This window comes from Columba livia, chromosome 19 (assembly GCF_036013475.1).
Source record: "Columba livia isolate bColLiv1 breed racing homer chromosome 19, bColLiv1.pat.W.v2, whole genome shotgun sequence".
In the NCBI taxonomy this organism is placed as follows: domain Eukaryota; kingdom Metazoa; phylum Chordata; class Aves; order Columbiformes; family Columbidae; genus Columba; species Columba livia.
In genome coordinates this window covers 7,755,000-7,780,622 of record NC_088620.1, presented here as the reverse complement: position 1 = coordinate 7,780,622, position 25,623 = coordinate 7,755,000, and the positions used below count along the sequence as shown (strand labels likewise).

The 25,623-nt window shown below is 51.9% G+C and overlaps 1 protein-coding gene across 3 annotated transcripts in view; it reads right to left on the bottom strand.

Moving 5' to 3' along the window:
• Positions 1-273: 273 nt before the first annotated feature.
• ASTN2 (astrotactin 2) overlaps positions 274-25,623 on the bottom strand; it is a 314,079-nt gene continuing 288,729 nt past the window's right edge. For all 3 annotated transcript variants that reach the window (XM_065035950.1, XM_065035949.1, XM_065035951.1), the window contains 3 exons: positions 9,356-9,456; positions 7,984-8,167; positions 274-1,173 (listed from right to left, as the gene is read on the bottom strand). In XM_065035950.1, coding sequence (XP_064892022.1) covers positions 936-1,173; positions 7,984-8,167; positions 9,356-9,456 — 523 coding nt within the window. In that variant the 3' untranslated portion in view covers positions 274-935. The remainder of the gene's footprint in view (positions 1,174-7,983; positions 8,168-9,355; positions 9,457-25,623) is intronic.

The following is a 25,623-nucleotide window of genomic DNA, read 5'->3' as shown; positions in this document are numbered from 1 at the left end:
TTCTTGGGCTTTCCCACACGCCTCCAGCTCCCACCGGGGCCGGTGCCTGAGCTGGGGGCTGGGGAGGGACAGGACCCTCCGCAAAGAGCCTGCACTTCCCCCTTCTCTCTGCGTGTCCAGATCTTGGGGTCAACGCCGGCTTCCAGATGCAGCCCCTTGTCTCAGCCACATCCCAGCACAGCGACAACCACTGGTGATGTCCTCTTCGGTCCTGAAACCTTACAGGCGCAGCGGTGAGATGGCATTGGGAAGAACCACCAAGGAGGCAATGAAGATGGAACTTAATATGAACCTTTAATGCACAGAACAAGCTGCCGGGAGCCTCGCGCTCCAAGGCTGCGCCCGGAGCTGGTCACTCGGCTCGGAGCGGTACGAACGCACGGCTCACCTGCAGCGTCCTCGCACCCGCCTGGCATCCCCAGGGGGCCATTGCTGGCAGCGCCGTGTCTACCAGCCACCCGTGCCACCTCCTCCTGGCGTCCTCAGCTGCCACAGCACCGGGGCCACTCGCCCCACAGCTCCCGGTGGCAGGGCAGGCAGGGACGGGGTCACCCTGCACCCAGCAGCTCCCCTCTGCTGGCCCTGGCCTCCAGCGGGTATCTCCTCCTCCCAGGGTTTTGGAGCGTGTAGTCCAGGAAATTCAGTAAGAAAAGATTAAAAAGGAGAAGCTTTTATACTGAGTCAAATTAGATAATTTCTCTTTTTTTTTTTCCTCTTGAAAAATTAAAAAAAAAAAGGAAAAAAAATTTAAGTCCAACTTGCTGATTTCTTATTTCTCTGCCATCTGCATGAGAAAGTCCTGTTTGGCCTCGCTGTCCCCTTCCACCCCCTCTGAACACTCCCGACCCCGAACCCCACCAGCCACTCAGCACATCACGAGTCCTCGACTCCTCGGAGTCCCTTGGCCTCCCGCAGCTCCAGGCCCGCACCTTCCCTCACCGCCCCTTGGACTCCCCGTACGTGTTGCGCAGCATGGAGACCATCTTCTCTTCGCACGTTACTTTGGTGTCCTTTAGGATGCTGTACCAGACCATGCCGGGCGGCCGGACCTCTTCGCTGCGGCAGAACAAGTAGGGCATGGTCTCGGTGCGGCTCTGGATGTAGGCACTGCGTAGCAGGGTGGAGCAGTGGCTGCTGACCTTCTCCAACCTCCTGAGGATCAGGTGTGCCTTCCTGGAGTGGACAGACAGACATACAGACAGAGCAGGGTGGGCAATGCAAAGAGGAGACTAGGAACCAGGACTTCTGGGTTCCACCACCAGCTCTGTCTCGTGACAAGAATGAACGCGATCTAAGACATTCTCCTTCCTGTTTCACATGGAGAGAAACTGTTTTGCCCAAACAATCTGGGTGTAGATACTGATTGTCCCCCTGTACTGGGCACTGATGAGGATGTGCCTTGAATCCTGGGATCAGTTTTGGGCTTTTCATGGGAAGAAAGCCCTTGAGGTGCTGGAGCGAGCTGAGAGAAGGGAATGGAGCTGGTGAGGGGCTGGAGCACAAGTGTGATGGGAGCGGCTGAGGGACCTGGGGGGTTCAGCTGGAGAACAGGAGCTGAGGGGAGACCTTCGGATCTCTTACCTGCCTGAAAGGAGCTTGGAGCCAGGGGGGGTCGGGCTCTGCTCCCCAGGAACAAGCGCCAGGAGCAGAGGAAACGGCCTCAAGTTGCGCCAGGGGAGGTTGAGGTTGGATCTGGGAACAATTTCTTCCCCAAAGGGCTGTGGGGCATTGGAACAGGCTGTCCAGGGCAGTGGTGGAGTCACCATCCCTGGAGGGTTGGACAGACGCGGAGATGAGGTTCCCAGGGGCATGGGGTAGTGCCAGGGGTGGGTTATTGTTGGACTTGATGATCCTGCAGGTCTCTTCCAACCAAAATGGTTCTGTGATTCTATACTATCTTATGGCACCAGGTCAAGGGGGCTGGAGGGACTTCAGGTCTGACCCATCAGAGCAGCTCGGGTGCCCTGGGGACACTGTCTGCCTCTGGCTGGATGGTCATCATCACCACCATGTGCTCCTGGCAGGCTCCAGCACACACACTTGCCCCTCCCAGACCGTGGTGAGACCCCCGGCACCCCACGGCTCCCAACTGATGAACCCAGCCCTCTCTATCCTGTTTTCCCAAGTCTCCAGGAGGCAAATGGCCCAAAAGGACTGACACTAGAAGAGAGAGGAATAAAAGCACAACACATTAAGACAAAACAAAATAAACCCATAAGAAACTGAGCATCCCCTCATGGGAGTCTGCAAAGTGCTAAATCAAACAAAAGGAGGGGAAAAGGGTTTACTTCAGTGGTCTGAAAGTCTCAAGATCACAGATTATTTCCTCTCCCTCTGGTGTCAGAGGAAAGCTCTGGACGCAGGGCTCAGGGATTTCACAGTTCCTACAGGAATGTAAATTCCCGATAATGATATGTCAGGGGCAGCGCCGTCAGTCCGAGAGGCATAAACATGGGGATTATGTGATGATGAGAGCTGAGCAGTGCTGCAGCCTGGGCTGGGAGCTCCCATCGGGCGGAGCATCGGGAGACCGATATGGCTGCAAACACGCAGGCACCCCAGGGACGGGACATTGGGGACGGGACAACAGGGACAGGCTGGCCAGAGCCACCCCAGTGCCAAAGCAGAGGGCAGAGACAGCAGCAAGATGACATCCCGGCATCACCAGCAACTGCAGAGCTCTTGCTCCGGAGCGGGAAGGTGGAAGAGCAAAAGGAGGTGGCCCTTCTTGGACAGCACTAAGCGGTACCCATGTATCGATTTAATCTATAAAGAAAAGCTTGACTAGGCAATTCGAGCCTCCTTAGCTGTACACACACGTATAATAATGACGTCCTGGGCTGAGCTGTGCCCAGCTCTGACAGAATACCTCTGCTCTTGCAACTCTCCATGGCAGCCACCCGACCTTCTACAGCATCTGGTGCTCCCACTGCGTGTCTAGACCAGACACACTGCCAAGAACAGGTCCTGCGCTGCTGGACGCCTGCGGCTGAGATGTTATGAAATTCCACGATGGCATCAGATGCTTTCAGTAAAGACTGATTGATTAAAGCTAAGCTCAGCAGCAAATCAAAGGCTGTAATGACTGTCGCTACAGTTAACAAGCTTCAGCAAATCACAGTCACTGGTGCCGGATGGGACCAAAAGTGCCATTTCCTTGCTGGGATTAACCTGCCCTCATGAGTATCTGTCTAACCTGCCCTTAGAGCCAAGAGCTGGCTTTCAGTGCTCACCCAGCCTAATGCTGAGAAACGGTTCCTTAACATCAGTGCTGATTCTCCCCTTATTTTTCAGGGAAGACTGAGCAAGCGCAGGTTCCACGGTCAGCTCACGGGATAGACTTTTATGTGAGCTGAGAGTGCCTGGGAGGAGAGTGTTTAGCCAGAATACCCTCCTCCTCAAAAATGATAGCTATCATCTCTCTGAGGCCACAGCTACACAGTCACTTTTATTTATCATAAATCACCTGTACTGCAAAAAGCAGATATTGTCCCTTCCACAGCTTCTCCCTGGCCATTTCCTTGTGCTGCTACAGGTGTCTGTGGGGCTGAATGCTGGGCTGACATGGGGAAGTTGTCCATTTGAAGGCCAATCAAGCAAACCCCATGGATTTTCCTCCAGATTGGTTCCACTCCAGCTGGCCACAAGGCCTTTCTTAGTCACAACAAGAGGAGAGTGACAACAAGTGGCCATGGCCACCCCTCGAGCAAACCCCAGAGATGGGTAATCACGACTTGGCCTTAGCACAAGGAGAGGAATCCCCAGCACATACCTAAACATCTGCTAGCCAAGTTCTTCTCTTCCTCTCCTCCTTTCTCACCACTTCACCTTTCTTCTCCCCTCCATAGTTTCATTTTCTTCACCCACCTCTCACTTCTCCTTTCCACAATGTGCTCATTCCTTTGCCTCCATCTCCCTTGTCCTTCTCTGCCTTCCAATTCTCATTACTTTCTCCACCATACTTCCATGATCGTCTGGATTTTGCTAAAAATCATCACATTGTCATTGCTTCTTGATCCATACTCAGGTCTCATCCAGGCCAAAATTTCTATGTGTGAGGAGCAGCTCGAGGAGACAATCCATCCAGACCTGCTGATGTCTGCTGTGCTGTGCTCCTTGTGGAGCTGGTCCCCACACATCTGGTGCATGTACAGCTGTGCTTGATGCAGTCGGTCCCAGGAAAAGTATCGATGCTGAAGGGTGGGATGCAGCACACGATGGGTTGGCCCTATGAAGATGCTGAAAACATGCTGCACTGTGGTCAAGGAGGAGACAGCGTGATGGGAAGGGAGGGAATCAGGCCCCTCGCTTTTGGTGTCTGGTGCCAAAGCCCCAGTTTTGATGGGTTTCACTGCTTTGAGTCATTTATTTTAGTGGAGTAATGAAGTCATGTGTAAATGTTAGATTTAGCTTTCGACTGTCAGCTGTTTCTTCTTTGAAAAAATAAGGAAAAAGAGAGACAGAGAGGGGGAGGGGAGGGGTGAGAAAGAGAGAGAGGCTTTCTGGTGAAGGCTGGGTAATAAATTACAGGAGCAGTTCTTGGGCTGCCAATTTAACACCATAAATCAAGCCCTGGGTATTACCCAAGTGCTCCCTGCGGAGGGCTGTCGGGTCAGAACGACCACCTTTTCAAATACTGGAAATGAAATCTTCCTAAATGCTGACCAACCTCATCCCTGCCAGAAATGGTAATTTATTGCCTTATTAAAGGGCAGAAATTGGGAGAGGACGGCAGGGGAGCGAGCAAGGGGTGCGACTCTCATGGTTGCCTGTGGCCAGACCCCGAGCTCTCAGCTCCCAAAGGGATGAAGCAAACCTCCTCCTCCTCACCCCACAGCCTGGAGAGGGGTTGCCCCCACACTGGCGTGAGCCCCCGCACTGGACCCATGCCCACCACAGGGGCTGTTGTTTTAAGTTGGCGCCAGCCAGGGACCGATTCTGATCTCCACTTAAGTGATGGATTTAAGAGGTCACAGCCATAGTCATAAATGATGGAGAGGGGGATTTAAAAATAGTGACGGCTCTACGCGGCTGCTTCCTGCTTTGGTACCTCACGGTGTGGTGGAGGAATGGAAAGGGGAGGGGTGGCTGCTGCCAGGGCACTTTGCAAGGGCTTGTGTGTCGACTGGTGGCCCCAGGGTGAGGGAGTGAGGTGCAGTGATTGCGCAGGGGACAGAGCACCGAGGTCCCTGGTTGCCAGCCCCAGATCTGCAAGGATGTGCCAAAGAGCAGGAGACGTAACCTCCTGCTCTGCCCAGCCCTGGGGGTGCTGCCACAGGGACATTTGTCCCCCAGATGCACAGGGGACCGCAATTACTCACCCTGATGGCTGGTGTGGGTTGAGAGCACATCCAGAGCCAGCAAAACACTGCCCTATCTCACTTGGGAGGAAGGTGGTGAAGGAGAATGAACCAGCACAAAGAAGCAAAGAAGAAATGATACCTGAGCTGGAGGGATGAGATTCCCAGGACTGGTGCAGGGAGAGAATGGCTGCCTGGCTGCTGTGTTCCCATATGGGGTGATTTTGTCATAAATTCAGATTTTTCCACTCTACTGAGAACTGACCTGGGTCTGTCAGACCGTCGTCTGAGAGGACAATGAGTCCGGGACTCGATGGCCTCTTATCACAGCCTCCCATCAGTACATTGCATTCCCCCTCGGTACCAGAAGGCAGCTGCTCTGGAGATGCTCTCCGTCTCCCGCGGCTGTCCCGGCCCCCTGCCTGGGCGACTGGCTCGAGCAAAGGAGAGGCTGCAAGCCCTGGGCTGCTGCCACGTCCTGACCCCACTGCTGCTTGTACCCACAAGCAGGGGCACGGAAAGATTTTAACTCCATTATTCATCCTGCCTTCTTCTAAAAGCCAGGCTCTGTTTGTAGTGGTCACAAGAATTGTCCTGAAAATACAGTAAGAGAAAAAAATAGAGAAATCTCCCCGTCGCTGCGTCAGGAAGCATTCTTGTTGCACAGATCCAAAGGTCTGAATGTACAGTAGCGTTAAACCTTCACTGGTTTAGACAGATTCTTCTGTTTTGTTGGAACGAATTGACTCCGTGAGATTCGCTTGGTGTCTGTAAGAGGAACGGGGGGTGCAGGAAAGGGGTTGTTGTTGCTAAAGGAGACTTGCAGAATGAGGCACAGCCAGGTGCCAAGATGCTGCTGACCACAGAAAGTCCTGGTTTGGGGCCACCTATGAGCTAAGTTTTTAACGTCTTCTTAATGTAAACCGTCTGGTTGGGACATCTGGCTGTCAGTGTGTCTTCTCGCAAGCAGCTGTTTGCAGTAACCTGTGGCTTTCATGGAAACTGGGCTCACGAGGACTCCAGTGTGATGTATTTATTACACGGAGGCAATCAACTTCCCTCTTGTCGCTCAGTTTTATGAGCGAACATTTACTGTGAATCTGAGGCTCATCTGATAAACATTTCAAGGTACGAAAATGAACGTCCCCCTGGGAAGGAGAACAGTCCGTCAATTAAAATCGTGTTACGAGATGGCCTCCCCTGGCACAGCCTGACTCTGCTGCTACGTCAGAGCCTCCGTTCCTGTCCAAGCTCCCTGCGAAGCCGGGCTGGATGCAGAGCTTCGCTCTTGTCGAGAGCCTGGCACCGGCTGCCGCGGCATTTAGAGATGCTTCCCCTTGGCTGCAAGCCACGTAATTCTCAAATATAGAACAGGGGCACACGAGCACTTCTAGGAGCTCATCTGGCTCGGCAAGGACGGCAGACAGCAGCCGAATCGACTGCTGACTCCAGATGTAGCTTGGTGTAGTTGGGCAATTTAAATGTCACCTTGCAAACCTCACGGCTCGCTGCAGGTATCAGGTTAGAGAGCATCCTTCAATAAGTGTGTTGGATCTCAAGTAACGGAGGAAATAAGGATGTGTAAGAGGAGGCTGAGGGTTCCCAGGGATTTAGAGAGAGAGAAGCAATCGAAAAGGACAAACAAGTCTGCAGTGTCATCAAAGAGGAAGGATGAGAGTGGCTCTGTGCCGGAGGCGAAGGAACTACCAGAGAAACTATGACCAGGGGCATCTCAGTAGGAGGACAAGCCCCAGGCCAGCCTAGATTTCTGTCCAAGAGGGGCATAAAGTGTTGTGAGGAGCTCTCATGCTGGTATTATGGACAGATCCTCAGTCACAACCATCAAATAGACAGAAGCTTGGGGAGAGAAGGACAATCTTTTCCAGTTACTCATGGACTACAGGACCCTGTTCTCCACCTTCCTCTGCTCCAACTTCCCGGAGAACATGTTAGAGGAGGACACTGGATGAACTATGTCTCTAAAAGCTTCAAAACAGGTCAAGGCTTTTTGAATCCTGTAAGAGATCTCAAGATATCTTGACGGATATGGCTACTTCTGAGCTTTTCAGGCTGTGTCCCCAGGGGCTGGGACACTGCCAGGACACTGCCAGCCCCCTGGATACAATGCAGCCCATTAATTTGTGACCTCTTAGAGTCTTCCCATCCCTCTGGCTGTACATTGGGGGTTTGCAAATGCAGTCCTTCTGGAGAAGTTATTCTTTGTACTCCCAGGAACAATCCTCTCCCAGCCCTCCCCAGAGCATGAAATGTATAGTAAAGAGAAAATATTTGTAGCATAAAGCTGTATATAGGTAGCAGATGAGGTGCTGTGCATTCACAGGCATCCTTCACCATGTCCCAGGCCTAATTTACACCCTTTGCCCCTCACCCCCCACCTTCTCCAATGCACTCAGCTCATCCGCAGCATCACCCACGTGGTTCACCCTGGTTGCTAGATGCCCGTTCATCCAAAGACCACCCAGCTGCTAGACATCCCATCAAGCATTCATCCAAAGACTGAGCAGGACCTGGTGGTCCTGGGAGATGGCAGGACAGCTTGGTGACCACCAAAAGGGGATTTCTCTCAGTGGCAAGAAGGCAATGGGGTTCACTCCCACGTTTGCCAAGCAGAGGGGTGGCTCTGGGTGGGGGAGCAGGGGGGATGTGGGGAAAGGACAGGTACCTGGGGCCCAGCTCATCCTCACTGCGCCAGACGAAGTCTCCAAACTTCTCATAGTGTGAGTTGTAGTGGTGCTGGACGCGGAAGAGCATGGAAGCGGAGACCTCCATCAGCGTGTTATAGGCCGTCTGCTGCTCCTTCCCACTGGTGTAGCCGTTGTAGAGGTTGTAGATTTTGTCAGCTATCTCTGGAAAGGATCAAGGGACAGGATTAATGAAGAGCCAGAAGGTGCTAATGCAGGAGGAGGAGGAGCAAAGCCCTTGGCAGGGCTGGCAGGAGCGGCAGGACGGCTGCCAGTCCCTCAGGGCTGCCTGGCGCTGGGTTTGGTGACCTGGGGAGCGTTTAGTGATTCCGCAGGCTGATCCCGCAGCAACACTCCATGAGGGAACAGGAGGAGGAGAGGAGGGGGCTGCCAGCACTGGGGGACGCCACCTTATTCTCCCAGGTAGGGCAGGCGAGCTCTTCCCTAAGTCACCAAAACAAAAGCAATTGCACAGCTATGATGCTAAAGGGTCAGAAGAATATAACATTGTTGATAACAAAATGGTGCTTTAGCCAGAAATACAGCACATGTTGCTGTGGGTATCGACTAGAGCAGCTCAGAGGTATTAAACAAGGGTGTGCAATCTCTGCTGTAGAAAAGTATCTCTTTTTGGAAACAAAAAAAAATTAAAATCCCCTTTCCTTCTTTTTTTTTCTAGTCTGACACTTGCTCATTTTTCCTGGGAATGCTAAGCAATAACATGAAACAAAGCATTAATGAAAACTTTCTTTGGCGTGCTTTCCAAAACAGAAGGCAAACAAGAAAGAAAACACGTAACTTGCCCTTCATTGAGAGGAATATTTTTAAGTTTAAAAGCAGCAAGGCACTCTGGGCGTGAGAACAAACGGCATGGGTTTCAAAACTAGAACATGCCAATGTGCAGAAGTGGTTGGGTGTTTCTGTTTCAGAACCAAAGCATCTGCCACCAGCATCACTTTAAACACCCGGAGCCGACAGTGTCCCACACGGCTTGCTGATCAGCACAGCCAGGGCTGCTTCTCTCGCTTCTGCAAGAAGAAATCGCTCTTTTGCCAAGGGATGTGTGCAAAACACACATTATCGGCTCCCAACAGCTTTGTGTGGGGATGGATGAACATGGAAGGACCACAGGAGCCACCAGCTCCCCAGTCAAGGGGACTTTACCACTGGACACTCCTGCAATTTGTCACCCTCCCCAGATTAACGCCCCTGTGCCCATGGGTGAATTTACAGGAGCCTTCACATGGCGAGAGGATGGACTGGAGGGGCTTGCAGGAGTACAATGAATATACGAAAATCAAAATTAGCAGGAAATGTCTTCTGCTGTGGAAAACTAGGTGCCTGAACACTGACCTTCAGCCTTGCTGTCATCTACCAGCGGGCAGGCTGTCCGCAGGGTGACCGTGCTCAGCTCCGAGTGTCTCCCTCGCGTATCCACTGCGTAGAGGGTAAATCTAGAAGGCAGGAAGGAAAAGGAAAAGAATGTCTTTATCCCTGAGTCCCACACCGCCAGGTTGTTATGGGAACCGGCCTTCACCGGGGAAAGGAAAAACGCGGTCCAGGCTGCTATCAGTCAGTGCTGGCATCTCAAGGAGATGTGAGATGATCTCAGGCTTAGGAGAGCACCAGGGGAAGGGGCCGGGGGACAGGTCACTGTGTCCCCGTCCTGCGTCTCCTCCCGCTGGGAGCCCTGCAGGGCTGCATCCTGCAGCTGCCTGACTGCAAAAGGATGCCAACATCCCTGGAGTTCTTTGCCAGGCACCGACGCAAACCTTGAACGCTGTGGTGTTTGCAAGCCGGGCTGCTCTCTGGCCCTCCTGAGAGTGGAGCAGTAATTCCTGCTGTAAGCGGGCTCCGTGCTGACAAGTGACAGCTCGTACAAGTCCTGCGAACGGCCCTTGAGGTTGTTTTCTCCCTCATTTCCTCACCAGGGTGGGGTTGGTAAAAGGGTGGGAATGATAATTTCACACTTGAAGCTAATGGAGAGCATCTGACAATAAAATATGGCTGGACAAAGCATAGAATAAACAGGCTGTGGCTGCATGGGATGTCCCAGGATGCTGAGCTCAAAGTCCTGGTCAGAATATCAAAGCTCCAAAATGAGAATGTTTCTTCGCAGCAGGGGTGACAATCTTCCATTCACCCTCCCAAAAGTTTGTATTTATTCACTCGGAGCCAGGCACGGAAATTTGAGCTGGCTTTGACAAAGTGCAGGAGCTGGCTTGTACCCCTTGGAGGTCTGAGATGGCGGGTGGTGGGGTACCCAGCTCCTGAGAAATAACACAGCCCCGCTCCTTATTGTAAGGTAAAACCGAGCAGCTCTTGCAAGGGAGCACAAGGAGTACCATAAAAGCAGCTGAAGCTTAAATAGGATTGAGACCTGAGGTGTGTTTACTTAAGGAATGGTCCTAACTTCTCAGCATCCCTTCCAGGGGACAGGAGCAATTCCTCCCTTTTCCTCACCCCACACACAAGCACCACCAGCCCCCTCTCTGCTCCCCGCGGGCCCTGCACACCCCACATGCGGCTGATAAGAGCCGACATTTGCACGGTAGCAATTCCCAGCACAGGACATATTCTCTCTGAGCAATTAGCACTAGCTCCTTAACAATACTTGCTGTCTGAAAGGACGCCAGAAGACTGCCAAGGAACCCACTGGTGTGCAGGGACAACTCCCATTTTCACAAAGCTGGGGCATGCAGGGGATGCACACGCTGAGCTCACCCAAGGGGATGCTATTTAATTCTTTGGCATGACATCATTTTCCTTAATTTACAAGGAATGTTGCTCAGAGTGGGAGCATCTCAGGAAGGATGTCCGCAACTGTGCAACTTCACAAGTACCACACACAGGCTGTTCTCCCGCTATAATTAAGGGACAGCAACAGAGCAATAGGGTAATATTGAATTCAGGGCAGGAGTGTAACTGCAGGGCTTTGCATCCCATCCCAGAGGTGCCACCATCCTTCTTCTTCTCTTCAACAAATGAGGGGTTCACAATGAGTAGAATCACAGAACAGTTTGGGTTGCAGGGACCTCCAAAGCTGTCACCCCTGCCATGAGCAGGGACATCTTCACCAGCTCAGGGTGCTCAGAGCCCCGTCCAGCCTGGCCTGGGATGTCTCCAGGGATGGTTCATCCACCACCTCTCTGGCCAACCTGGGCCAGGCTCTCACCACCCTCAGGGGCAACAATTTTCTTACTGTGTACAAGCAGTAAGAGGGATTAACGAGCAGGTTACTGCTGCAAGCTGATCTCCATCCCCATCCTGGGGTCACTCGCTGAGCCACGGAGCTTGTGTTGTGTTTTCTTTTTCAAAAGGCTGAGCACAGCTAATGTGTAACCTCTGCTCCGCCCGTAGCGGCTCAGTCAGGGAGGCTCCATTAGCTCTCAGGCAATCAGTGCCAGAGCACTTTCCTTGAAAACCAGCAGACTTTTATCAAAACATAATTGTAATATTCAGCAATTAGTGCCCACATCACCTATCCCATTGCCAGTGGGGTCAGGAGGGAGCAGCTCTGCTTGGCAGGGCGGTAAAGCACATCCTGCCCTTGGGGTGATATTGAAGACCTGCAGCAACCCTTTGAATGCACTCTTCCCCTCTGCCCAGCATGCACAGAAGCAAAGTCACTCAGCTGCCAAGAGCAAGAGCATCTGTACCGGTCAGGCCTGGGTTAAAAAATGTATATCAACAAACAAGCCCTTCATTTAATCACTTTTTCAGATGATATAAAGAAAAAAAAAAACACCATGTAAATGGAAAAACATCAGAATCAAAGTGATTTTGATCTGGTCAAAAATTCCTTTTTTGAGAAAAGAAATACAGTTGTTTTACCTCACCTGAAACCAGTTCTCTTTCAAGAACCTCAGAGGAAAAGTTCTGCATTTCCATTCACTCTGAATGAGATGTTTTGGAATCAGCACTAACAAGCTGCGTTCTGGTGGAAGCTGGCAGCCCTGGCAGTGCGCAGCCCTCTGCACCTCTCCAGCTCCTTCCAGAGAGGGATCTCAGAAGGTTTTAACATTAATTGCGGTCCAAAAGATCACCCTGAAGCACAGCAGTATTAATAGCTCTGTTTTATCGATGGTAAACAGAGACATATGGGGTGAAGCATTGTGCCCCAGAGAGGCTCAGTGACATGAACAGTTTGGAAACTCGGGAGATGATGTTTCCAGTCTTATTCTCAAACCACTTGACCATCCAGCCTCTCTGCCGCAAAACACTTTTACAGCCAGTTAATGGCACAGCGCAGAGTGCTGGAGTTTATTCTTTTTCTTTTGTTCCGGGAAACAGACAATTAAGAGAAGAGAGTGTGAAGATCTGCGTCTCAGTGTAAACTGGCATTAAGAGACTGATCTTGCTTGTTGCACCTACAGCTCCGGCAGATGCAGGCAAGGAGCCACCGGCAGGGACAGGACCAGCATGAGACCCAACAGGGCACGGAGCGGGACCACGGGAGGGATGGGGATGTCTGCATGGCAAATAAGGGGAAAACTGAAGCCAACACGACTGAGGGATGGAGCTACAGGAGGCCATGCCAGGCTGTAGTCCAGCTCTACAACATGCCGTGGAGATCTTCCTGCCATATCTATGTACAGCGTCTTGGGACAAGGACGAGAGCAGGCAGCATCCCCACCGATGATGATGGACCTGCACATGATTATGCCAGCTCTGATAATTTGTGAAAAAAGAAAAAGAAAAGAGGCCAAAGCGTGGTTCTGAAGTGTTTTGCCCAAGGCAGAAGATGTCTGGGGTGAAGTCAAAGCCAGAAATGAAAATGTCTCAGACCCACACTCAGTGCACGAAACCACGTCAGACAACCTGGAATGCCATATGGCAGCTACAATCTGGCAGAGCCTCCTTCCTAACCTGGAGGTGTTTTGTTTAGCAATCAACTTTCCCCACGACATTTTCTCATGTTCTCCCTCTGCTTTCCAAAGGAGCTTGGGGCTACCTGCTACCATCTCACAGCTGATCCTCTTTTTCACCCGTGCCCTCAGCAAGATCATACACGCACACTTGCTTTTCTAGAAATACTAAGATATATTTTGCCCAAAGAGGTTCCAAAGAGCATTTCACCACTTGAAGCACATACGCTCTTGGCAGAGATCAGCCCCTCCGTGCCTGGAAATGCTGCTGTGTCTGCAGCAAAACCCAGCATATGAGTCCTATAAAGCGATGCCGCTTCGATGTTTACTACTATATTCAAACCTATTGGGACCTGAAGGAACTTTTAGAGGGAGGCAGAAAGCAATTAACATGTGGCCTCATTAAATGTCAGCAACACCTTCCTTGTAGATACCCCACCCAACGTTGGCTGAAGCCTGGATTTTATCACTAGGCTCAAGATGCTTCTTAGGGGAGGAAGAGAAAGCGGACAGGGGGCTGTTAAAGCTTTGGTTCCTGGAAGCCAATGATTGTGGAAGACTGTCAATTGCATACAAAAAAAAAAATAAAAAAATAGAAAAATATGTTTCTGTTGTTTCTCATTGCAAACAACCCCCCACTAAAATACAAAATCCTAAAGACAAAAACTTAAGGCTGATAATGAACCCCAGAAAGTGTCGGCTAATGTTTTTTCAACTCCAGCTCATGACGCTCATGATGTTTGAGTGCTTTACTCATGATCCTTATTTGCGGGAAGGGAGATAAGGACTTCTGCATCTGACCTTCCTTAGCTCCGTGGCTGATGTCTTTATATCCTACAGAGATACCACAGGCATTTCTATTCTGCCTTGTGAACTGCTCCTCCTGAAGTCTTTGGGCTTGTGCAGCTGCTCAGTGAGATGCCGTATGACAAACAAGATGCCTGGGCTGCAGAGAAAAGGGTCTGATGAGGAGATGCTGAACACCCATGGTCGCATCCAAAAGCAACGGCTGTGGCAAACCCTGGTGTCCTAAGGAGATCCTTGCACCATCTAAATGGGGGACAGGGCAGAGACGCTGCTCCGGAGTCCAGCATAATGCAGAAATACGCTCTCATGCTTTCCAAAGTGGTGCAACCACAAGATGCTCCTGCCAGTAGGGCTTGGCTGGAGCTTGGCTGATGAGCCTGGGCTTGGTGCCTTGTTCCTGCAGTCACCAGACTCTGTTTTGCTGCTGGCTGCAGGAGCTGGGTGCAGGGCAGACCTGGCCGGTGTCACACACAAGGTGCAATGGCAGCGCAGGTACTGCCAGCCGTGATGCTGAGCATGATAACACGAACCCTGCCATGGCTGAGATCGCATCACCTTGGTGCTACAAGCACATTCTGTCATGACTCTCTGGTCAATCACAGCTTTCCCATGTCTTCTGCACAGCAGAAGGGGACAGCTCACCATGAAAGAGGAGATTTGGAGCAGCTCAGTGCATGCTGGGGAGAGGCACCAAGGGAGGTGACACCAACCTGCTACCACCACCCAGCGAATTGCTGTTTATATATCATAAATCTTGTGCAAAAGGAAACCCCATCTTCTGCTCTGCATTGCCACCATTTATGGCTCTGCAGAAGGGCAATAAAGACATGGCAGATAGCACCATCTTGAAAACAAAAAAGAAAGCCCTCCTCACAGTTCTACCAACAAGAAAAGTACCTCTTATAACTGGGCTTCTCTTAACCATCTGTGACAAGTGACCCTGTTCCCATCATGCGATGGAGGAACAGGTTAGCAGTGATGCTGGTGCCACGCCAGAGTATTGAAGCTTTGCTGTTTGTGCATACACAAGGCTGTCAGTAAACTGTTCTCACAATTCACACCTTCATTTTTTTTTTCCAGGACAGCAAATGCTATGAGACTAATCGTTATCCACCAACAGATGCCTCCCAACAACACCAAACTACAGTTCTCAGATGGAGGGACATAAATGTACCTGCCACAACATGCCTCAGGTGTGTGATGCCTTTTGGAAGCGTGTAAAACAGTGCCCATCGAATACTCCTGGTAGGAGGAAGAGCACAGGCTGCTCTGCAGAGTAAGGGGCTGCTTGTTCAAGGAGACCTCTGGAAAAGGGTGCAGGAGACCTAATTTCTGAGACAGTGAGGACAGGTGGAGCAGCTGTGGGGCTGGGGATGGGGTGACACAGTCACGGGTCCACCTCTGCCCTGTGACAACCCTGGGAAAGTCACCCAGGGTTATCCACACTGCAAGGTTACCTGGGGAGCTGCCGGGAGAAGGAGAGCATCACAGGAGACTGCTGAGCATGTCTACATGCACGGTCAATCCCCATGTAGCGCGAATGAATTTGCTCTGCTGGAGTCCTACCAGTTTGAGTGCTGAGGGATGGGAAAACGCTGCTCTGTGACTTTTGGCACTGAAATGCCGTCTCTGTGTGGCACTGGGTCAGCGCAGCACGCTGCTCCAGGTCTCCTCAGCTTGCCCTCAGTCTCTGAGCTGCAAGGCCATGAAGAGCCCAGCCCTGCACTGGGGAAGGTGTAGCCTGGTCCCTGACTCTGCGCCCGTGGCAGACGCTGCAATCCTGAGCTGAGCTGCAATGAGGATTCGCTCAGCTCTCTCTCCTTATAGCACTTCATCAATCTCTTTGTTTCAGATCCCTGCTGAACAAGATCCAAAAAAATGATGAAAGGGAAAGAAATAAATTAATTAAAAATCCGGACTATTTCTTGCTACTGCCTGGATCCACTGCCTCCCTGCTAGAGAAATCCCCAGCAGGACATCACCTTCCCAGCCTCAGCTGCAGCCTCTCAGTTTCCCAAGATTTTCCTCGAAACACTGTCAATAAGCTCCAGCAGAGCAGTGATTCCCAGTAGCACCATGGCTGTGAAAGAGCGCCTTGATACACAGGCCACCTCCTGTTCCCCAGAGCCCTGCTCCTGAATGATCCCTGTGTTGGAGGGCCAAGATCCCACAAGGAGTCCCTTTGCCAGCCGGACACCTTGCATGCAGCAGCGCCAAGATCGCCTTCGGCAAAAACGTGTTTCACTGGAACCGAGAGAAAAAACACCAGCCTGTTTCAGCAGGGCCGTGGTTTCACCCAGAAGGTGCAGCATGGTCAGTGCAGCCCTCCTGGTCACCATGTCCTCAGGGTGCTGAGGACACTGCACCAGCAGTGTCCCGTGTGCCCCCCTGCCCTTGATCTCCTCCTTGTCACCCCTGCTCCTTGCAGCCACTGGCAAGGAGCAGATAATTAGTTTCTCATCCTTGATAAGGTTTCTGTTTCCCCAGAGCACGGCTCGTGCTCAGAGTACATCTTTTCAGCTTTAACACCATGGATGAAGGAAGAACTGAGCAAACTTCCCTGGAGAGAGGGGCTACACAGCACAGAGCTTCTGACCGAGACGGGATGCAGATGGGAGAACAGCTCCTTGGCATGGCGGGAGGACAGCACGCCCAAAAAAAGCCGCCCTGACATGAAATAACATTAACACAGCCTGTGTTGCAACCCTAGGGCTTTAGCTCCTTGGCTTGCTCCAAAGAGCAATAAGTCTTTTATTAGCTTGAAGATGCCCAGCAGACCCTTACGGTATCCCATAGGGTTGGTCCCTGAACTCTTAAGACAGGATGATGGCAGAAAAAGCAGGATCACTATGGAATTACCAGTTTTGGGGAGGATTGGGTAGAGGGAGGGTGTTTGAGGTCTGTATTTCTTGGCAGTTGTGTCCTCGCTTTCGTCCTGCTGGCTGTGAGGACGAAGATTCACAGATGTGCTTATACAGGCAATGCAGCAAGAACTGGCCCAGCTCTACACAATCTCCACAGCCCGTCTCAGGGCTTGGGGCAAAGTGTCCCCCCTCTCTGTGTGGCAAGGCCAGAGAAGGTCCCAGGTCACCCAGGATGTGAATTCTGATGTCCTTTGGTGAAGAACCAGAAGGAGGTGATGCTGAGCCACTACATCCCAGTGCTTTTGGATCCAGTGAAATAAAAGCAGCTTGTATCATTCTGTCACGCACCAGAGTCCCTGTTCTTCTGGGACTCACCAAAAGATCCCTAACAAAGCCCTTGGACAAAGGTCAAAGGAGTTGCCAATGGCTGCCTGTGCTGCTGGAACAATTCCCATCACACCATGGCTCAGATTGATGCCTGAGGCTGCAAACCACAGGGGCTTGTCCTGCTCGGGCTGCGGAGTGATGTACCGAGCTGTCCTGGGCTCAGCATGGCCAGGGAGGGCTTTCCCACACGTCCCTCAGGTCCTGCCACAGCCTTCACACGGGCACTGCAATGCCCATGGATCCCTCCAGCTCTCCACAATCACCCAAAGCTCCGTCTCCTCCCAGGGCTCGGGTACCCTCAGGCAGCACCTGCATCCTCTCTCCCTTCTGCTGCAACACCTTCTGATTTCCCCTCAGGTCTGGGACAATCCTGCTCCTTGTCCCACAGACACCCCAAAGCCTCCAGCCCTGTCTTTGTGAAGGTTTCGTGTTTTGGGCTAAGTCGTTACTCAGAGGTTTCTCTTGTCTTCTTTGCACGAGTCTATGGGTGGGTGGCTTTCAGCCTCATCAGAAAGCATTAGTCCTGCATGCCGGGTGGGTCTCCCAAGAGAGACACATCACTTTAGTGCCATCCTCGCGCGCTACTCATGGGACAGCTGCTGTCCTCCTGCGGGGCTTGGGGAGGCTGCGGCTGCAGGAGACGAAAAGGCTGCTCAGAAGGAGAGAGGGAATAAATCAAACTCTTCCTCCAGTTGTGCCGGGGAGAAAGGAGAGATGAACGAGGCCCTGGACCCCTGCAGTGAGCACCACAATGGAAATGTTCTCAGCTAACCATACCAGCCATTCAACCTACCAACGCTCTGCAAAGATTGGCCATCACCAGTCCTGGGGAGATGGGGGGAGAGGAAGGTTGTGACCCTTGGCAAATTGGGAAATGTTTGCCCCTCCCAACCTCACAGTCACTCTAAACAAGAACCAGACACTCCACAGTTTGCTACGCCAGGAGAACCCTTTGGAAGGGCTTGTTCTCATCCTCCTGGGGACTTGGCTTCCATCTGGGCTGCTGGTTGAAATCCAGCCCAGGCTGGTAGTGACTTCAAAAGACAGTGTCATCTGAGGAGTAGTGGGTGGTCCACAACAAGCGAGCCGACGGCTGACTGTTCTTATAGAAGCCACCACAATGGGGCCTCTTGCTCGACAGCCTCAGAAGAAAGGCAAAGGGCTGCATGGACCGCAGGGAGCGGAGCCTGTCCTCTGCCCTGAGGGTGGTTCCTCTGCTGCAAGTCACCTTAGTAGGCTGGCACAGGGGGGTGACCACGCACCCCTTCCAGCAGAGGCTGTCAATCCATCTATCTCCGTTGGGTTTGTCCCCAGCACAGTTGCCCAGCCCTAGCTTCACCCTCCGCATGAAACAAAGCCAAACAAAGCACCACAACAATAAGGGCACACAAAGGAACTGATGGGAGGAGGAGGACGCCTCTGTTTGCTGTGCTCGCAGCATCCCTGGCAGGATCCCGACGTGCCAACCTCCAAGTGAGAGGCATCCATACCCCGCACTGGGCTGCGGAGCCATCGGGTCCCTGCAACAACCCCGCGATGGGGGGAGGATGGTGGCACAGCAGGATGCTATGTGCCAGCGAGCCCCGGCAGAAGGATGCCAGTCAGGTCCGCGGTCACCTCTGCCCGCTTCCCCCGCACCCTCAGGCCCCTGAATCGAGGGGGGACAGGGCAAGGGGCTGGCAGCAGGCGGGAGGTTCTCACAGCTCCGTCAGGCAGACAGGAGGGTGGAGGGTAAGACGAGGGGGGAACCCGAAACAAATAATAAAAAACAAAATCCCAGTAAGCACGTTAGAATTCGTTTGAAGTGCAGAGGAGCTTTCAGGCAGGGTTATGTACATCTCCCAGCCCGGCGTGATTTACACATTCCTTGCAAGCAAAGGAATCTTCTCTGATTTGAAGTAAAACAGATGTTTGGGGTTTTTCTTCCCCCAACCCGTTTTAATCATTTCTTTATTGAAATGATGGCTATAGAGCTGACCAGCGTGGAGTGAAGTGCCCTGCTATCCCCAGCAGACATCTGCTGGGACCAGAGACCCGCTGCCCTGTAATTCGGGAGCGCTGCCCGACACAGCGGTGGCCGCGCTTGCGAACATGCAGAGGTGCGGAGCCAGCCCTGATCTCCCGCAGATGCTGCTCCGGGGGCATCGCTCATGCAGGCTTCTTCCTTTGCTTTCCCCTCTGTGTGGAAAGAGCACAACTCCCAGCAGCTTTTCTTCCTCTGCAGTTAGAGCTAACACATGGATCCTCCATCCCTGCTGCAGCAGCCCAGGTCCAGGAGACTTTCTAACCCTTCCTACCAGTCCAGGAGACTTGTGTTTGATGGTGGGACTTGCCCTTGCTTCTACACCTTAGCATCACACCTCGCTCCCGTTGTGCTCTATCCAAGCAGTATCAATAGAGAAGGGCAGCGTGGCCGATGCCCACGGACTGGCAGCAGCTGTGCTGCTCACACATCCCAAGTGAATCAGCCCAGCACAGGGGACAGTGCTGTGCAGGCAGGCTGGAGCTAGGACTATAGAATCATAGAATCATTTTTCGTATAGTAATTTTGGTTGGAAGAGACCCTCAAGATCATCAAGTCCAACCATTAACCCAACACTGGCACTAAACCATGTCCATAAGAGCCTCATCTACACACCTTTTAAACACCTCCAGAGACGGTGACTCAACCGTCTATTGGTTTGAGGACTATGTGATTTCAGTCAAGCTATTTTGCCCCTGTTTTTGTGCCATGTTTTCCACCTTGGAAGTCATCTGGGAAAGGAACTTCCTTCTCCCAGAGGAATGCACAGCATCGGGTGCAGCCCGGGGCTTCTGCGTGCTGGTTGATGCTGCAAACTACCAGCAGACCCATGACCTCGAGTTTACACTGAGAATAAGTCATGCCCAGTAGCAAACCCATCCGGCTCCCCCATCTTTGTCTTTTCTTTTTTTTTTCTTTTAAACCCTGTTGTTATTTCTCAGTACTTCGTTGGTGGCAGGGCGGGAAGGTTTTTTGTAACACATTCACGTACCATTGGGACTCACTCCCATTCCCGTCTGGTACAAGAGATTGCACAAGAGAGAGAAACAAACGGGGATGAGGAAACGCGTGTTTATGAGAGACAGCGCAGTCATCGCGAGCAAGCGACCCCCCGCAAGAGAACCAGCCTGGGAGCCCGTGGAGAGTTTCCATTCTCTCCTAACACTCCATTCATCCCTCGTTTCATACCTCCCCCGAGGCTCCGCGACTGGCCGCAGTCCCACAGCACAGCACGGGACTCGGACCCCCCGTGCGCCGCCTTCCGCAATATTTGTCGTTGGGGGGAAATAGAGAGATGTTGTTGTCTCATAAAGATAATGAATTGAGAAAGAGCAGCGCCCTTTGCTCTCGTGCTCCTTGTTTTCCTCCTGTGGCGGAGCAGCGAGTCCTCCCCCCTGCATCGCTCAGCACCCTCCCCGCTGCCCATTTCGCCTCTGCCTGCTCCCCCCGTGCACCCCAATGCCCATCCTCACAGGGTTCTTTGTTAACACCCCCAATGGAGGTTTGCATGGGCCTTTCTCACTCTATGTGCTGTGACCGCAATGAGCATCCTCCTGACCCGATTGGGAGCCCTCTGTCTAATCCAAACCACATTGCTGCCTGATTGGACATGGTCACCAGTAAGTAACCTTGACTGCAGTGATCTGGAAGAGCGAGGGATCCTATATCACCACTATTAATGATTTCAGATTGTACATCGTTTGCAGATGACACAGAGAAGGTCTCATTCCTTGCTACTCCCTGCCCAGGACGGTACCTGACTCAACTCAGCTGGCTCTAAGCTAAAGTCACCTGGGTGACAGTTACTCCTGCCCGACACTGCTGTGCACGCAGGGAATGGCGATGGATGATCTCTGCATTCCCGCATGTGTTGCAGAGCTCACAGCGATGGGGCTGGGGTCCCCCTGCAAACAGGTGGGGCATTAACAAAACCAAAAGCAATCTCCCTTGCACACATACTACAACCCACTTGAGTTCCTCTCCCTCCTGCTCCTGCAAGACCCCCGCTGCCTCCCCCCTTTCTCCACACACCTCAATTTCATTATCTCTGATCTTGAGCTGCCTATTACATGCTTTTTGCCAACATAAATATTTAATCCCGGCGCATTGCACAGAAAGGCCCTTGTGGAGTTAATACTTCAACTCATGTTTCCGCTTGGAAAACAATTCGGCGCGTGGCGGGGCAGCAGGTACAAGCCAGGAACAGAGCCGAAAGCTGGGGAGCTCTGTGGGGCGATGCAGGGGGGCTTCACACCATGGGGGGGCTCATGCCATGGGCTGGGCTGCATCAAGGCTGCTCTGCTGGAGCAGTGATCAGGTGGGTTTGGATAAGCACTGGAAGAGCCACAGGGATGTCACTACATGTTGCTGCCGGGGGACACTGCCAAGGGAAACACAAGGTGCAGCACTTTGCTGGGCCGCAGAGATATTTAGGATATTCTGTTCTCTGCAGTGCCCGGAGTGCAAAGCTCTCCGTGAAGGGTTTGCTTCAGCTGCCAGGGCACAGGGCTGAGCAGCCAAACAATCACAGGCTGCTCCACATGTGCACCATCGCACCTCATAGAATCATTTTGGTTGGAAGAGACCCTCAAGATCATCAAATCCAACTGTTAACCTAGCACTGCCAAATCCACTTCTAAACCATGTTGCTAAGAACCTCATCTCCATGTCTGTTCAAGCCCTCCAGGGATGGTGACTCCACCACTGGGCAGCCTGTTCCAATGCCCGACAACCATTTCCGGGAAGAAATTTTTCCTAATATCCTAATTTTTCTTAATATCCAATCTATCCAATCTCCTCATCAAACACCTCAAAACACACCTGTACACCTCAAGGTTATTTAGAGCAGAAATGACTTCACCTCAGATGGGCTATGGTATAAGGGCTATGGGATAGTGGGTTGATAGGGCTATTGGGTAGCGCTAAGGTTCCTGCTGCTGGTATGGGAAAGACCCCCCAGTAAAATGACATACAGTAGGGAGACCTGCATTGATGTGACTCTTGGGCATTATCCCAGACTTGCTCTGGGACAACTAAGCTCACAATTAAGCAAGAAGATGCTGTTATTAAGACAGGAACTTCCCCTGGAGAACAGGCTACCCAAGGTGGGGACACACATCAGTCCTTGCCCATGTGGGACAGATGCTCCTGCAAGAAGGGAGGTGGGTGTATGGCCAAGAAGACGACTTGCAGTGGGAGATGTTCAGAGGAAGGAGAAAACAATGCCAGGGGCTGGCAGGCTCCAGACACAGCTCAGGTTGCTGCTGCTCTGCAGCTTCCTCAGCAGAAACGAAGAGAAGAGATGGAAGAAAAGCAACAAGCTGATTCAGAGGTATGACAGCCCAGAGCTGAGCCGAGGTGAGCAAACAAGCCCACCTCACCGAACCGGCCCCAGGGGTCTGGGCAAACATCTACCAGTGACCCAGCACCGAGCTCTGTATGGGGGCTCCCTTCGCACCCCTACCTGCCAGGGCAGCAGGTCTCTACACCCCGCTCCATCAGAGCAGGACCCTGACCCTCCACCCCCTCCATCCACCAGCCTCTGAACATAAGGCCTCACCCTCTACTTCTCTTCGTTTTTTTTTTCCTGAAACATTTAAATTATGACATAAGCTTTGGCTCCAAGGGCTTTCAGTGAAAAGCCAGGGTATTTTCTTTCCCCTTTTCATAACAGAAACCATATTGCTGTATAATCGAATTTATCTCATTCCTGATGAGGGAAGTGAGTGTGTGTGTGAGGTGACCAGGAGCGACGGGGGAATGTGTGCTGGGAGCATTCATTCTGAAGGTGCTCAAGGCAAATATCCTTGGCAGTATGAAGTGGCATCAGGCTGGAGAGACCAAGCAGAGACCAAATGGGCCACAGCTCCAGCAGGAAGAACCATCCACGGCAAGTCCCACCTCACTATGTAGATGCCACTTGCACAACCAAGCAGCTACTTCTTGGCTTTCTCTTCCATTTTATTATGCTGTTCTCCTCACTATATTGGAAACCTAGGAAAGGGTGTAGCTCAGGTTTAACATGTCTATTTTACATGTGGGAAAACTCAGGAAGAAGCAGCTACCTTGAGGTTATTTGCTAACCTTGAGTGTCTCCATTTTACATGGACCTACTCCGGTGCAAGTTCAGCTGAAGCCAATGGGAACTGTGGCTCTGCCAGTGAAGCCTCAAGTTGTGCCAGGGGAGGATTAGATTGGATATTAGGAAAAAATTCTTCACGGAAAGGGCTGTCAGGCACTGGAACAGGCTGCCCAGGGCAGTGGTGGAGTCACCATCCCTGGAGGCATTTAAAAGGTGTTTAGACGAGGTTCTTAGGGACATGGCTTAGTGCTAGAGTTAGGTTAGGTTATGGTGGGACTCAATGATCCTGAGGGTCTCTTCCAACTGAAATGATTCTATGATGCTCTCAAAATGGAGATGCCTGAATTCACTGGGTAATTTTGCAAACACAGGTTCTGCAGCAGGGACTTGGTCATTTAAGCACTAACACAACTCAAGACATGCAATGAGGGCTGTGAAGCTCAGGGATTTCTTAAGCCTCAGGACATACAACTGGGAAAGGTCCTAACACTCCTGATAAGCCCACTTTAAAGCAAAAGAGTCAAGCAGCACCAGTTTCAGCGGAGAAATTGCAGGTCATGCCCTACCACACTCCTGCTCCATCACCTGAACCCAAGGCTGCCCAAGGTCCAGGGGAACTACACATCCCATCGGCACCAGCACAGAAAAGCCCAGATGCACTCAGTATCCTCATACTAGGAAAACACGAGCAAACTTCTTTTGCATGGGGGAAACAATCCCAAAATCCAAGGAATAAGTTAAAGGTCATGAGATCTGCTGGGAAGCAGCTGAGTTCAGTGAACGCCTGTGCAGCGCTCTGCCACCGTCACTGGTCCCCTGTGACAGCCTCCCTGCAGCTGGGAAACAGCCCTGTCCTGCGGCCTTGGCAGGGAGAAGGGGCTCGCTGTGTGCTGATAAAGCCCAGTGTTGCACGACCAGGAATGGGTGCTTGCAGATGTAACGCTCTGCACAAGACAAAGATTAAAAGAGAAATGTATTTTTTTTAAATACATAGCCAAAAAAAGGGGAAAATGCTGATAACAAAGTGCTCTCTGGGAGATTAAGCTGTTGAAAAACTCTCTGTGCTGTTGGTGTTACAAGAAAAGGACGGAGTGGGATGTGCTGCAGGTGTCCTTTAGAAAGATGAAACAAAAAAATGTCCAACTAGTTTTATGGACTTGCATGCTGCATAGGAGATATGTGCACATTGCTGGTCCGAGCTGGGACAGATCTTGTACGCAATGGCATCCGAATTTTGCCTCTAGAGTGTGGAGGAAAAGATGGGTAGGTAGAATTCATTTGTGACTTACTCTTTTATTTGAATCAGCATCACTTTTTGGGCCCAGTATCTCCAGCTTTTGGGCCCTGGGGTCCCATTCAGTCTGAGCTGATTTACTCCATGGAGTGTGGATACAGCTCCAGCTTTTGGGCCCTGGGGTCCCATTCAGTCTGAGCTGATTTACTCCATGGAGTGTGGATACAGCTCTGGCTTTAAGTTCGCTCAGCAGTATCTGAACACCTGGGTACCAGAGCAGCTTGTCACATCCTTCCTGGGCACATTTGTAGTTATGGCTGAGCTGCTTTTGGCCATTCCTGAAGGCTAGATTTAGCCTATTAAAAACTTGAATTGTCTGCAAGCATCAGGTTGAGCTGCTATGGGGCGCAGGGCAGCACTCAAAGGAGGAGGCAAAAATTTCCCACCCGAACAGCAAAGTGTTGTCTGGCAACACAGGAACCCACGTTTGGCAAATCTGACCATCATTTTGCAGAGACAAAGCCTGTCTGGGCTGTACAACAGCTATCCAGCCACAGAACAATGCACAGTGAAGGGATAACCACCCCAACAGAGACCTGAGCAGGAAAACATTGCTAGCACCATAGCCAGTAAGGCACCAGCTCCAATTCTGCTGCAGACCAGCCCTGCCAGCCCAGATTTGCACCCTGTTATATCCCCCATTACAGCCCCTTGGTCTCCTCTTGCCTTGGCAGAGCAGGTGTAAAGCCATACTTAGCAAAGACTGCCAAGCGAACGCAGCCATGCTGCGTCTGCCTTGGGCTGGCTCGCACACAGCCCGCTTGGATCCCTCTGCATCATGCCTGCCTATGATTTAAATTCAAGGACCAGCATGGGCAGCACTTGTTTTGGGCTGTGCGCACCCCAGCAGGACTGAGAGCAGGACCGGGAGCTGCAGCCGTGAGGTAACACTGCCTCTTTGTGTCAAAGCCCTGGTGCTGCCCCCCGCAAGGCCAGCGAGCATTGCTCCTGCTACGCGCCCGTGATGGAGATGCAGCTGCAGGAGCTTCATCCGCACGCTGGCAACGGAGGGGAAGCTCCAGCTGGCAAAGCGGCATCGCCCGCTGTCTCTAGTACTGTGTAAAAAAAGTCATTTTGCTGCCAGATCGGCTTTGCTGGGAAACAAACAAACACCAACACACTGAGAACAAGAACAAGAAAGAGGAGAGAGCATGAGGCACCAAGCCAGCCAGCAGCATTTTCAAGGGCCTGCCTCAGCTTCCTTGCTATGACCTCTGTGGTATCTGAGTCCCAGACTGCATGAGGAAATTAGGAAGGGGAAATCCATTTTTTGGGGCAGGAGGCACTGCTCAAAGCC